Source organism: Oncorhynchus keta, unplaced genomic scaffold (genome assembly GCF_023373465.1).
Source record: "Oncorhynchus keta strain PuntledgeMale-10-30-2019 unplaced genomic scaffold, Oket_V2 Un_contig_4509_pilon_pilon, whole genome shotgun sequence".
Lineage (NCBI taxonomy): Eukaryota > Metazoa > Chordata > Actinopteri > Salmoniformes > Salmonidae > Oncorhynchus > Oncorhynchus keta.
In genome coordinates this window covers 24,950-37,530 of record NW_026287811.1, presented here as the reverse complement: position 1 = coordinate 37,530, position 12,581 = coordinate 24,950, and the positions used below count along the sequence as shown (strand labels likewise).

General features: G+C 43.4%; 1 protein-coding gene across 1 annotated transcript; it reads left to right on the top strand.

Annotated features, from left to right (window-relative positions):
• Positions 1 to 4,001: 4,001 nt before the first annotated feature.
• On the top strand, positions 4,002 to 4,987 carry LOC118401233 (lysM and putative peptidoglycan-binding domain-containing protein 4-like; the record flags this gene model as incomplete). The annotated part of the gene is made up of 1 exon (XM_052509422.1): positions 4,002 to 4,987. A coding segment is annotated over one exon (603 nt), but the record flags the coding sequence as incomplete, so codon positions are not given.
• Between the last annotated feature and the right edge of the window lie 7,594 nt (positions 4,988 to 12,581).

Here is a 12,581-nt window from a genome sequence, read left to right as displayed (position 1 = left end):
ATACATATTTTCCATTGTAAATTCAAATCTTCTGCTGATGGAGTTCATGAGCTAGGCCTCTGAGCTGGATCAATGTGTGTGAATGTACAGTGCCTTGCGAAAGTATTCGGCCCCCTGAACTTTGCGACCTTTTGCCACATTTCAGGCTTCAACATAAAGATATAAAACTGTATTTTTTGTGAAGAATCAACAACAAGTGGGACACAATCATGAAGTGGAACGACATTTATTGGAAATTTCAAACTTTTTAACAAATCAAAAACTGAAAAATTGGGCGTGCAAAATTATTCAGCATGAAAAGATATACTCAAATATTTACAACACTGAAGAAATGACACCTTGCTACAATGTAAAGTAGTGAGTGTACAGTTGTATAACAGTGTAAAGTTGCTGACCCTCAAAATAACTCAACACACAGCCATTAATGTCTAAACCGCTGGCAACAAAATTGGGCCCAATTAGCCATTTTCCTCCCTGGTGTCATGTGACTTGTTAGTGTTACAAAGTCTCGGGTATGAATGGGGAGCAGGTGTGTTACATTTGGTGTCATCGCTCTCACACTCCCTCATACTGACTGGTCACTGGAAGTTCAACATGGCACCTCATGGCAAAGAACTCTGAGAATCTTTAAAAATAATTGTTGCTCTACATAAAGATGGTCTGGGCTATAAGAAGATTGCCAAGACCCTGAAACTGAGCTGCAGCACGGTGGCCAAGACCATACATCGGTTTAACTGGACAGGTTCCACTCAGAACAGGCCTCTCCATGGTCGACCAAAGAAGTTGAGTGCACGTTCTCAGCCATATCCTTAGGTTGTCTTTGGGAAATAGACGATGAGTGCTGCCAGCATTGCTGCAGAGGTTGAAGGGGTGGGGGTAAGCCTGTCAGTGCTCAGACCATACGCCATACACTGCATCAAATTGGTCTGCATGGCTGTTGTCCCAGAAAGGAAGCCTCTTCTAAAGATGATGCACAAGAAAGCCCACAAACATTTTCCCAAGACACCAGACTAAGGACATGGATTACTGGAACCATGTCCTGTGGTCTGATGAGACCAAGATAAACTTATTTGGTTCAGATGGTGTGAAGTGTGTGTGTGGCGGCAACCAGGTGAGGGAGTACAAAGACAAGTGTGTCTTGCCTACAGTCAAGCATGGTGGTGGGAGTGTCATGGTCTGGGGCTGCATGAGTGCTGCCGGCACTGGGGAGCAACAGTTCATTGAGGGAACCATGAATGCCAACATGTACTGTGACATACTGAAGCAGAGCATGATCCCCTCCCTTTGGAGACTGGGCCGCATGGCAGTATTCCAACATGATAACGACTCCAAACACACCTCCAAGACGACTCACTACCTTGCTAAAGAAGCTGAGGGTTAAGGTGATGGACTGGCCAAGCATGTCTCCAGACCTAAACCCTATTGAGCATCTGTGGGGCATCCTCAAACGCAAGGTCTCTAACATCCACCAGCTCTGTGATGTCGTCATGGAGGAGTGGAAGAGGACTCCAGTGGCAACCTGTGAAGCTCTGATGAACTCCATGCCCAAGAGGGTTAAGGCAGTGCTGGAAAATGATGGTGGCCACACAAAATATTGACACGTTGGGCCCAATTTGGACATTTTCACTTAGGGGTGTACTCCCTTTGTTGCCAGCGGTTAAGACATTAATGGCTGTGTGTTGAGTTCTTTTGAGGGGACAGAACATTTACACTGTTATACAAGCTGCACAGTCACTACTTTACATTGTAGCAAAGTGTCATTTCTTCAGTGTTGTCACCTGAAAAGATATACTCAAATATTTACATAATGTGAGGGGTGCACTCACTTTTGTGATATACTGTATGTGTATGTACTATGTAGGCAGATTAAGTGTTAGCGCTAGTAATGTATCAATATTTTTTACAAATGAGCTATGACATAGCCAATGAATAGCCAATAGTGCTATATCAAATCAAATGTTATTTGTCACATACACATGGTTAGCAGATGTTAATGTGAATGTAGCGCAATGCTTATGCTAATGACCATGCAGTAATATCTAACAAGTAGTCTAATCTAATAATTTCACAACAACTACCTTATACACACAAGTGTAAAGGAATGAATAAGAATATGTACATAAAAATATATGAATGAGTGATGGCTGAACGGCATAGGCAAGATGCAGTAGATGGTATAGAGTACAGTATATACAGTGGGAGAACAGGTATTTGATACACTGCCGATTTTGCAGGTTTTCCTACTTACAAAGCATGTAGAGGTCTGTAATTATTATCATAGGTACACTTCAACTGTGAAAGACGGAATCGAAAAATCCTGAAAATCACATTGTATGATTTTTCATTACTTAAAAATCATACTCATATACCTTAGACTATTAGATGTTCTCATAGGCACTTTAGTATTGCCAGTGTAACAGTATAGCTCGTCCCTCTCCCTCGCCCTACCTGGGCTCGAACCAGGAACACAACGACAGCAGCCACCCTCGGCAGCGTTACCCATGCAGAGCAAGGGGAACAACTACTCCAAGTCTCAGAGCGAGTGACGTTTGAAACGCTATATAGCGCGCACCCCGCTAACTAGCAGCAAGCCATTTCACACCACATCGCTACACCAGCCTAATCTCGGGAGTTGATAGGCTTGAAGTCATAAACCGCAGAGCTGCTGGCAAAACGCACAAAAGTGCTGTTTGAATGAATGCTTATGAGCCTGCTGGTGTGGTCCTGTAGCTCAGTTGGTAGAGCATGGCGCTTGTAACGCCAGGGTAGTGGGTTCGATCCCCGGGACCACCCATACGTAGAATGTATGCACACATGACTGTAAGTCGCTTTGGATAAAAGCGTCTGCTAAATGGCATATATTATTATTATTATTATTACCATCGCTCAGTCCGACTGCTCTATCAAATCATAGACTTAATTATAACATAATAACACACAGAAATGCGAGCCTTAGGTCATTAATATGGTTGAATCCGAAACTATCATCTCAAAAACAAGACGTTTATTCTTTCAGTGAAATACGGAACCGTTCCGTATTTTATTTAACGGGTGGCATCCATCAGTCTAAATATTCCTGTTACATTGCACAACCTTCAATATTATGTCATAATTACGTAAAATTCTGGCAAATTAGTTCGCAAAACTGTTGCATATACCTTGACTCTGCGTGCAATGAACGCAAGAGAAGTGACACAATTTCACCTGGTTAATATTGCCTGCTAGCCTGGATTTCTTTTAGCTAAATATGTAGGTTTAAAAATATATACTTCTGTGTATAGATTTTAAGAAAGGCATTGTTGTTTATGGTTAGGTACCGTTGGAGCAACGACAGTCCTTTTCGCGAATGCGCTCTACATCAATTATATACAACATAGGGCACGCTAGATAAACTTATAATATCATCAAACATGTGTAGTTATAACTAGTGATTATGATTGATTAAGTTTAATGCTAGCTAGCAACTTGACTTGAAGCTCAATGTCAACACTATTATATGCAGTTTGACACTGAAGGAGAGGATGCATCAGTTGACAAAAGATGAGAGGTAGGCCTGTTTTTGGAAAGTAAAAATAATGTAATATGAGCCCCCAAAAAATGTGAACCGGTGATTCAATGCATGCTACATTTGGTTTGGTTCGGGGTCCGTGGACTGATTCCGTGGACTGATGCACTTCTATCTTTAACATTTGAATCGGGGACCACACACACACCCTTTAAGCCCCTATGCTCGCACTTTCATTGAAAGTGCATCAGTCCTTTCATTGAAAGTCATTGAAATCTCTTCTAGCCCTGTAAGCCAAAATAATGGGCAACTGGGCATTTTATACATGACCCTAAGCATGATGGAATGTTAATTGCTTAATTCATGAACCACATCTGTAGAAGCAACTTCTTTCAAAATGTTTCCCCTCATGTACTCGTGTTTTCTTTATTTTGAGTTACCTGTATGTGTCTGCATAGGCTACTGATAATGTGTGCTCACATTATGCCAATATTGACTCTCTTCTTCCTCTCAACAGGTGGCCGACATAAAGAGGGTGAACAACCTGATTCAGGAACAGGATATGTTTGCATTGAAATCAATCAAAATCCCTGTGAAGAAACACAGCTTATTGACTAACACAGAACACAGTACCTCAAATTCATCCACACCACAGGACAGACCTACAGCCAGCTTATCTGGTAGGCCACATTTACAGGAATACACTGACTTCCTCAAGGAAGTGGATCATGACATCGAGAGACTGATTCAAACCACAGATGCACAGAATGGGGTCTTTTTAGAGGCCGCAGGGCGGCCACAAAATTTGGGCTACAGAGGCCAGCGCTTGACCAGCTATGGAGCAGACTGGGGCATCCAGTGGTGGAACGCTGTGGTGGCCATGCTCCTGATAGGCATTATCCTGCCTGTCTTTTATGTTGTTTATATCAAAACACAAGACACTGGAGTGCCTGCTGCTGTAGCGACCTCAAACAGCTCAGGGACAGGCCTCAGCACAGAAAGCCCTAGGAACACTTTTAGCAGCCAGGAAAATGTCCCTCAGTCTGAACGAACCAAACACATAGTTCAGGGAAAGAATGTCTATGGACTTCATGCTTAACGTCACTTTAAGAACCAAACCAGTGTTCTGCTTAAAGGTCATCAAAGAAGTGTTGTGTAACATTTCTTTACAAAAGATTGAAGTTGTAGTATGGATTTCTGTAAGTGTTTTATCACAGACATTGGACTTCATGGTTTCAGATGTGTGCCTTATTAGATGTCTGACTTATCCAGTCAACGGTTCTTTCTTCTTTGTGCTAATTATTTTGAAAACATTTTAACACGTTTGCTGTGTAACAACCTTACAACTGCAATTGAATATTGATATTCAGTTTCGGACTTGCTTAAACATTCTGAACTGATTGTAAAATATCTGTGTGTTTGTTAGTCTTCATGTCCAAATGTAGTGCAATTTTATAGAGATGTTTGTTTTCTTTGCGAGGCATTGAAAACCTCCTGTGTGTGTGACAGAATCTGTCTGAAATTCAATGCTCGACTGAGGGACCATACAGACACTTGTATGTGTGGGGTACAGCGATGAGGTAGTCATTAAAAAAACACACAAAAAAAGTGTTAAACACTATTGCACACCTTTATGCAACTTATTGTTACATTTTTCTACTCCTGAACATACACTGAACAAAAATAAACGCAACATGTAAAGTGTTGGTTTCATGAGCTGAGATAACAGATCCCAGAAATGTTCCATACGCACAAAAGCTTTTCTCTGAAAGTTTCTACGCAAATTTGTTTACATCTGTTAGTGAGCATTTCACCTATGCCAAGATAATCCATCCATGTGACAGGTGTGGCAACTCAAGAAGCTGATTAAACAGCATGATCATTACACAAGTGCACCTTGTGCTGGGGACAAAAAGGCTGCTAAAATGTGCAGTTTTGTCACACAACACAATGCCACAGAAGTTTTAAGGGTATGTGCATTTGGTATGCTGACTGCAGGAATGTCCACCATTATTTAATGTTAATTTCTCTACCAAAGCCACCTCCAACGTTGGTTTAGAGAATTTGCCAGTACGTCCAACCGGCTTCTCATCCGCAGACCAAATGTATGGTGTCATGTGGGCGAGCGGTTTGCTGATGTCAATGTAATAAGCAGAGTGCACCATGGTGGGGGTATGGTATGGGCAGGCATAAGCTACGGACAACAAACACAATTGCATTTTTTTGATGGCAATTTGAATGCAGTGATACCATGACGAGATCCTGAGGCCCATTGTCGTGCCATTCATTAGCCGTCATCACCTCATCTTTCAGCACAATGCACGCCCCATGCCGCAAGGATCTGTACACAATTCCTGGAAGTTGAAAGGCCAGTTCTTCCATGGCCTGCATACTCACCCATCGAGCATGTTTAGGATACTCTGGATCTAATATCCAGCAACTTCCCACAGCCATTGAAGAGGAGTGGGATAACATTCCACAGGCCACAATCAACAGCCTGATCAACTCTATGCAAAGGAGATGTTGTGCTGCATAAGGCAAATGGTGGTCACATCAGATTTATGTTCCACGCCCCTACCTTATTTTAAGGAATCTGTGACGTATATTAACTTATATGAACTGTAACTAATATCTTTGAAATTGTTGCATGTTGCGTTTATATTTTTCTGTATATTTAGGCTTGCCATAAAGTGGTTGAATACTTATTGACTTGACATTTCAGCTTTTCACTTTTTATTAATTCATATACATTTTGAAAAACATTTTCCACTTTACATTATTGGTTATTGTGTGTAGGCCAGTGAAAAATCTCAATTTAATCCATTTTAAATTCAGTGCCTTTAGAAAGCATTCGCACCCCTCAACTTTTTCCACATTTGTTGTGTTACAGCATAAGCACCCACTAGAAAAGCAAAGCTGCCATTTATATTTAGTAGTCACAATCCATTTCAATCAGGTGCTTTCACTCTTTGTGCCGATCAGTTAATGTTACTCCTGGAAAAATGTAGCCTGATATTGCAATTGTCTTTGTTCCATTTAAATCCAAAACTGTGAGAATGTGAATGCATTAATTACACAAGTTATTAACTTTTGAGTTAATATTAAACGTTTCTATAATCCACCAGTTTAATACATTTTTAAATGGGGGAATAATTTGGTGTTATATAATAGTTTTCCTGGATGAAAATGCATTTACTTTATGCCCTATACTGTTTTAGATTAAGACAAAGCACAGTAGGACTTGAAGTATTGTATTTGATTCAAGTTGGGCCTTCTTCAAACCCTTTTTAAAAAATGAAATCTTGACATTTTAAAGCAAGTTTGTTGCAATTTGAAGGATTAATCCCTTCTTATATTGCAAAAAAAATTGTAAGCCTACAAAATAAATGTCCAGTGATACATACTGTATAGGTTGATATTTGTACATGTATAGTCATTTTAATTCCACTCTGCTTTAGTGAACTCTCCAACCTGTAGATCAGTGTTTCCAACTACAGTCCTCGAGTACCCTTAACAGCACACATTTTGTTGTAGCCCCAGACAAACTTGCGTTGAATCAGGTGTGCTTGTCTGGGACTACAACAAAAATTGAGTTAGCCTTATTCTAAAATGGATTTAATGTATTGTTACCCTCTTCAATATACACAATACCCATAATGACAAAGTGAAAGTTGTTTTTCACATTTTTGCAAATGTATTACATTTTTACATATTCAGATCCTTTGCTATGAGACTCAATTGAGCTTAGGTGCATCCCGTTTCCATTGATCATCCTTGACTGGAGTTGGGAAACACTGCTGTAGATCATGCAGGAGAGATGGGGATTGCAGTTGAGCTCTATTTATGACACCCCAACCCCTGAATAAAGCAGACCCCATCTGTACTGTTTTGTGTAAATAGATTCATGGACAACCCAAGCGCTGCAGCTTTAAGAAGTTTGCACACTGAGCAGTTGGCCATGTAAACAGCCCTAATACTTTTTCCAAGGAGCTTTCAGTGCTCATCTCTGGCACATTGGCCACAGACTCCCTCACTGACATTCCTGTCACTGTCTAGTTCTGCAGAGCTGCCACCAGGAGACAGTGTTGCCCTTAAATGAACAAGGCGATGTCTCGTGAATTTTTCACTCAAGGGTATGTGCTGCTTTAATTTGCCACAGAAGCGAAAACATAACTCAGTTTCAGTCTTTCTCTGAAATGTATGCCTGATTCTGAGGGACTCCATATCTGACAGATTTCAGTGAGTTCAAAGGTGTTGTAAACTGACAATTAAACCCAAGGCTTTGAATTGTAGGTTCCATTTGAATCCCCGCTGATCATTTAGGGAAAGAACAAATCCAAAGACTTAAATAACAGAAGGTACAAACAATTAACTCTTTCCCTGTGTTAGGTAAGGCCTGTTTCAGTTAGGAAAACCAGAGTTTTGATTTTCCTCAACTCCCCAGGGGCTTTGGCAGACACATTGTAATTTGTAGTGCAATTTCCAGCAGGGTTGGTTTTGCAGGTGCCTGTGAATGAATGCAGGGCATGTTGGGGAATGAGACAAGCAATTTGCTGTCTGCGGGATGTGAATATGAGCATTGTTGCACAGTGACAGGTAGGTGGCTATGGTATACACTGTTTGGGGCAGGTCCAATGGGAGGTAGTGTATGGCATTACTTTTGTGCCTTTATTAAGCAAAACATTAGAATTTGATTATTGAAAAATATATTTAAAAGGAGATCACTAACCCAAAGTCAATACCAAAGTATTGAGAGTAAAATAAGAAAACACTTTTTGAAATGCAATAACAAATTAATGAGAAAGGTGTATTGACCAGGCTAGATCATAAATGAAGACAGGATTGACGAGACAGACGATTGAGCTTACGAATTCCCGGTTTATTAACCCAACATAGGCTACTGTTCGGCCATAGCCCACACCATATAAATCAAGGATCACAGTATAAAACAGTGACCAGCTCTTGTTACGACAAAACGTAAGAGAACAATGGCTAAGCATGGTCTTAAACTTGTAGTGCTCCACCCCATGCCAAACCCTCTCTGCACCAACCACAAGGATGCCCGCACCGGAACATTCCAGGCATTCCCGTGGTTGGCAGATAGCAGGTTGACTGGCATGTCAGACCCTGCAAACACTGGGTACTGGTAAGTACGACAACAAACGAACAGCATAACTCATAACACACAGCGGTCCGTGCGGGTCGCTACACAGCCCCCCCACCACAAATTTCCTCATCCCTGAGAGAACAAAGTCTCTGAAGTGCCATAGATGTCACCTTTACCTGTGTGGCCGCGATGGGAGCAGAGGGTCCAGATGTGGAACAGGGGGCTCAGTCCGTGACAGGGGGCTGCCCCTCTGGGGCCCAGGGGATGAAGGCAGGGACATGGGGGACAAGAATGAGGAAATGGGATACAGTCCATGGCTCTGGGGAACCACTCAGACACAGAGAGGAAGACTGAGTGGTCCTTCTGGAGCCTTGTCTGCGGCACCTGGGTGTGGATGCTTGGGGAATGTTGTGGGGGTTTGAGGAGAAGACGCCCATCTGTATGGGGCTAACCTGTCCCTGTGCAGTGCCTCCTTTCTCCCTGCAGCCCCCTACCCCTGGGATTCAAAGCAACTTACATGAGCAATTCGGGTTAAGTGCCTTGCTCTAGGGCACATCGACAGATCTTTCACCTAGTCTGGTCGGGGATTCAAACCAGCAACCTACTAGGCTACCTGTCGCGCTCATGTAGAAGTAGGCCTACCTAATATAGGATACCTACTTGTGTAGATGAACTCCAGCTGCTCCATGAAGATGAACTCCTACGTGATCACTACTCAGTGAAGATGCCTCTACTGTTGTCCATCATCACTCTTTCCAGCCACATCTGGAACTCCTAAACAGACACAGGCAGGCAGCCAAGACAGACAGGCACAGCCAGTGTGAGAGCCTGGCCACAAAAAAAGAAACAAATAGAGAATTTGTCTATAGGACATGCACACTGAATAGTGTACTTTAATAAAACGCTTTCAGCACTACGCTCTAGCTCCCAAGAACCCAATACCATACAGCAGTGGAGTCATGAGAAGGGCTAGTAGCTAGTGCCCTTGTTCTTCAACCGAAGTCAGTAGATTGTGCGGACGAGCAGGGTGACATGGGAGCACTTGGGAATGTTGAACACCAGGTGGGCTGCAGCATTCTGGATAAGTTGCAGGGGTTTGATGACACAAGTGAGGAGCCCAGCCAACAGCGAGTTGCACTAGTCCAGACGGGAGACAAGTGCCCAGATTAGTACATGCGCAGCTTCCTGTGATGTTTTCAGAGAACAGAGTGTGGTCCTGGGTCACACCAAGGTTCTTTTCACTCTGGGCTGGGGACACTGGAGTTGTCTTGGAGCGGGAAGGCCTTCCCTGGAAGGAAGAGCAGTTCCGTTTTGCTGAGCTTGAGGTGGTGGGTTGACATCCAAGCTGAGATATCTGCCAGTCAGCCGGAGATGCATTGTGCCACCTGTGTCTCACAAGGGCGGAAAGACAAAGGTAGTTGAGTGTTATCCGCATTGCAATGATAGGAGACCATGTGAGGATATGACGGAGCCCAGTAACTAGGTGTATAGAGAGGAGAGGGCCTAGATCCAAACCCTGGGGGACACCAGTAGTGAAAGTACATGGTGCAGACACAGATCCGCTCCACATCATCTGGTAGGAGCAGCCTGCCAGGTAGGATGCAGTCCAAGAGTGTGCAGAGCCTAAGACGCCCAGCCCTAAGAGGAGGATCTGATGGTTCACAGTGTCAGAGGAGAGAGAGTCAACTTTGGCAGTCTGGAGATCCTCTGTGACATGGAAGAGCAGTCTCGGTTGATTGACCTGTCTTGGTTTGGGTAAAGAAGATCACTCAGAGAGATATCGAGAGATTTGGTCAGAGCCCGCACACAAGTGTTTTGGAAAGAAAATAATACTGGTCTGTAGTTTTTTTGTTGGTTTCTTGAAGGAGCGAATCGGGCCATTTGAAGTTGGAGGGGGATGCAGCCGGTGGTCAGGGATGAGTTGAGGGAAGTGAGAAGGTCTCCAGAGATGGTCTGGAGCAAGTGGTGGGATTGAGTGGCCAGCCAGACCACACTAGTTGCAGTATTTCATCTGGAGAGAGAGGGGAGAAAGAGGTTAAGGCGTAGGGTAGTTCTATGTGAGTGGGACCAGTGGACTCAATAGGCTGAGTGAATCACGAGGCGGATGTCGTTAACCTTCTTTTCAAAGTGGTTAACAAAGTTGTCCATAGAAAGGGAGGAGGGGCAGGGGTTGGAGGATTGAGGAGGAAGGTGGAAGAGTTTCCTAGGGTTAGAGGCAGAAGCTTGACATGTAGAACGATAGAAGGTGTCCTCAGCAGCAGATAGAGAGGAAGAGAGAAGGAGTAAAGGACGATTTTCGATCACAATAAGTCACTCAGCCACAGAGCAGGAGGGGAGGGCCGAGCGAAACGGAGTAATGCGAGTCATAGGATGCGGGAGGAGAGTAGTGTCGAAGAGGCAGAATCAGGAGACAGGAGCGAGAATGATTTAGAAGGGAGAGATGGTAGGATAGAAGAGTAAATAGAGCAAAGACTGCAATGGTGCATGATTATATGGTTAGGGGCTCAGTGGCTAGGGTTGGTGGAGAGGGAGACCGGAAAAGTAGTAGTCAGATCTGAGGGGGTTGCAGTGAGATTAGTAGGTGAACAGCCTCTAGTAAAGATGAGGTCTAGTGTATTGCCTGCCTTGTGAGTGGGAGAAGACAGGGAAAGGTCAAGAGGCAAGGAACTCGTTGGAAAGAAATTAATTGAAGGCAGACATTGGGTACGAAGAGCGGTCAGCCATCGTCAGGAAATGAGGTTATCAAGGTGTCAAGCTCATTGAGGAACTAAGGGCACCTGGTAGGCAATATACGAAAACAATGTTAAGCTTGAGTGGACTAGTGACAGCAGGGAATTCACATGAGCTAGACAGGTGATTGAGGGAGAACAGAGAAAATCTCCACTTAAGACAAATTAGTAGCCTGTGCTACCAAATCAAATCAAAATCAAATTTTATTTGTCACATACAAATGGTTAGCAAATGTTAATGCGAGTGTAGTGAAATGCTTGTGCTTCTAGTTCCGACAATGCAGTGATAACCAGCAAGTAATCTAACTAACAATTCCAAAACTACTACCTTATAGACACAAGTGTAAGGGGATAAAGAATATGTACATAAGGATATATGAATGAGTGATGGTACAGGGCAGCATACAGTAGATGGTATCGAGTACAGTATATACATATGAGATGAGTATGTAAACAAAGTGGCATAGTTAAAGTGGCTAGTGATACATGTATTACATAAGGATGCAGTCGATGATATAGAGTACAGTATATATGTATGCATATGAGATGAATAATGTAGGGTAAGTAACATTATATAAGGTAGCATTGTTTAAAGTGGCTAGTGATATATTTACATAATTTCCCATCAATTCCCATTATTAAAGTGGCTGGAGTTGGGTCAGTGTCAATGTCAGTGTGTTGGCAGCAGCCACTTAATGTTAGTGGTGGCTGTTTAACAGTCTGATGGCCTTGAGATAGAAGCTGTTTTTCAGTCTCTCGGTCCCAGCTTTGATGCACCTGTACTGACCTCGCCTTCTGGGATGATAGCGGGGTGAACAGGCAGTGGCTCGGGTGGTTGATGTCCTTGATGATCTTTATGGCCTTCCTGTAACATCGGGTGGTGTAGGTGTCCTGGAGGGCAGGTAGTTTGCCCCCGGTGATGCGTTGTGCAGACCTCACTACCCTCTGAGAGCCTTACGGTTGAGGGCGGAGCAGTTGGCCGTACCAGGCGGTGATACAGCCCGCCAGGATGCTCTCGATTGTGCATCTGTAGAAGTTTTGTGAGTGCTTTTGGTGACAAGCCGAATTTCTTCAGCCTCCTGAGGTTGAAGAGGCGCTGCTGCGCCTTCTTCACGACGCTGTCAGTGTGAGTGGACCAATTCAGTTTGTCTGTGATGTGTATGCCGAGGAAATTAAAACTTGCTACCCTCTCCACTACTGTTCCATCAATGTGGATAGGGGGTGTTCCCTCTGCTGTTTC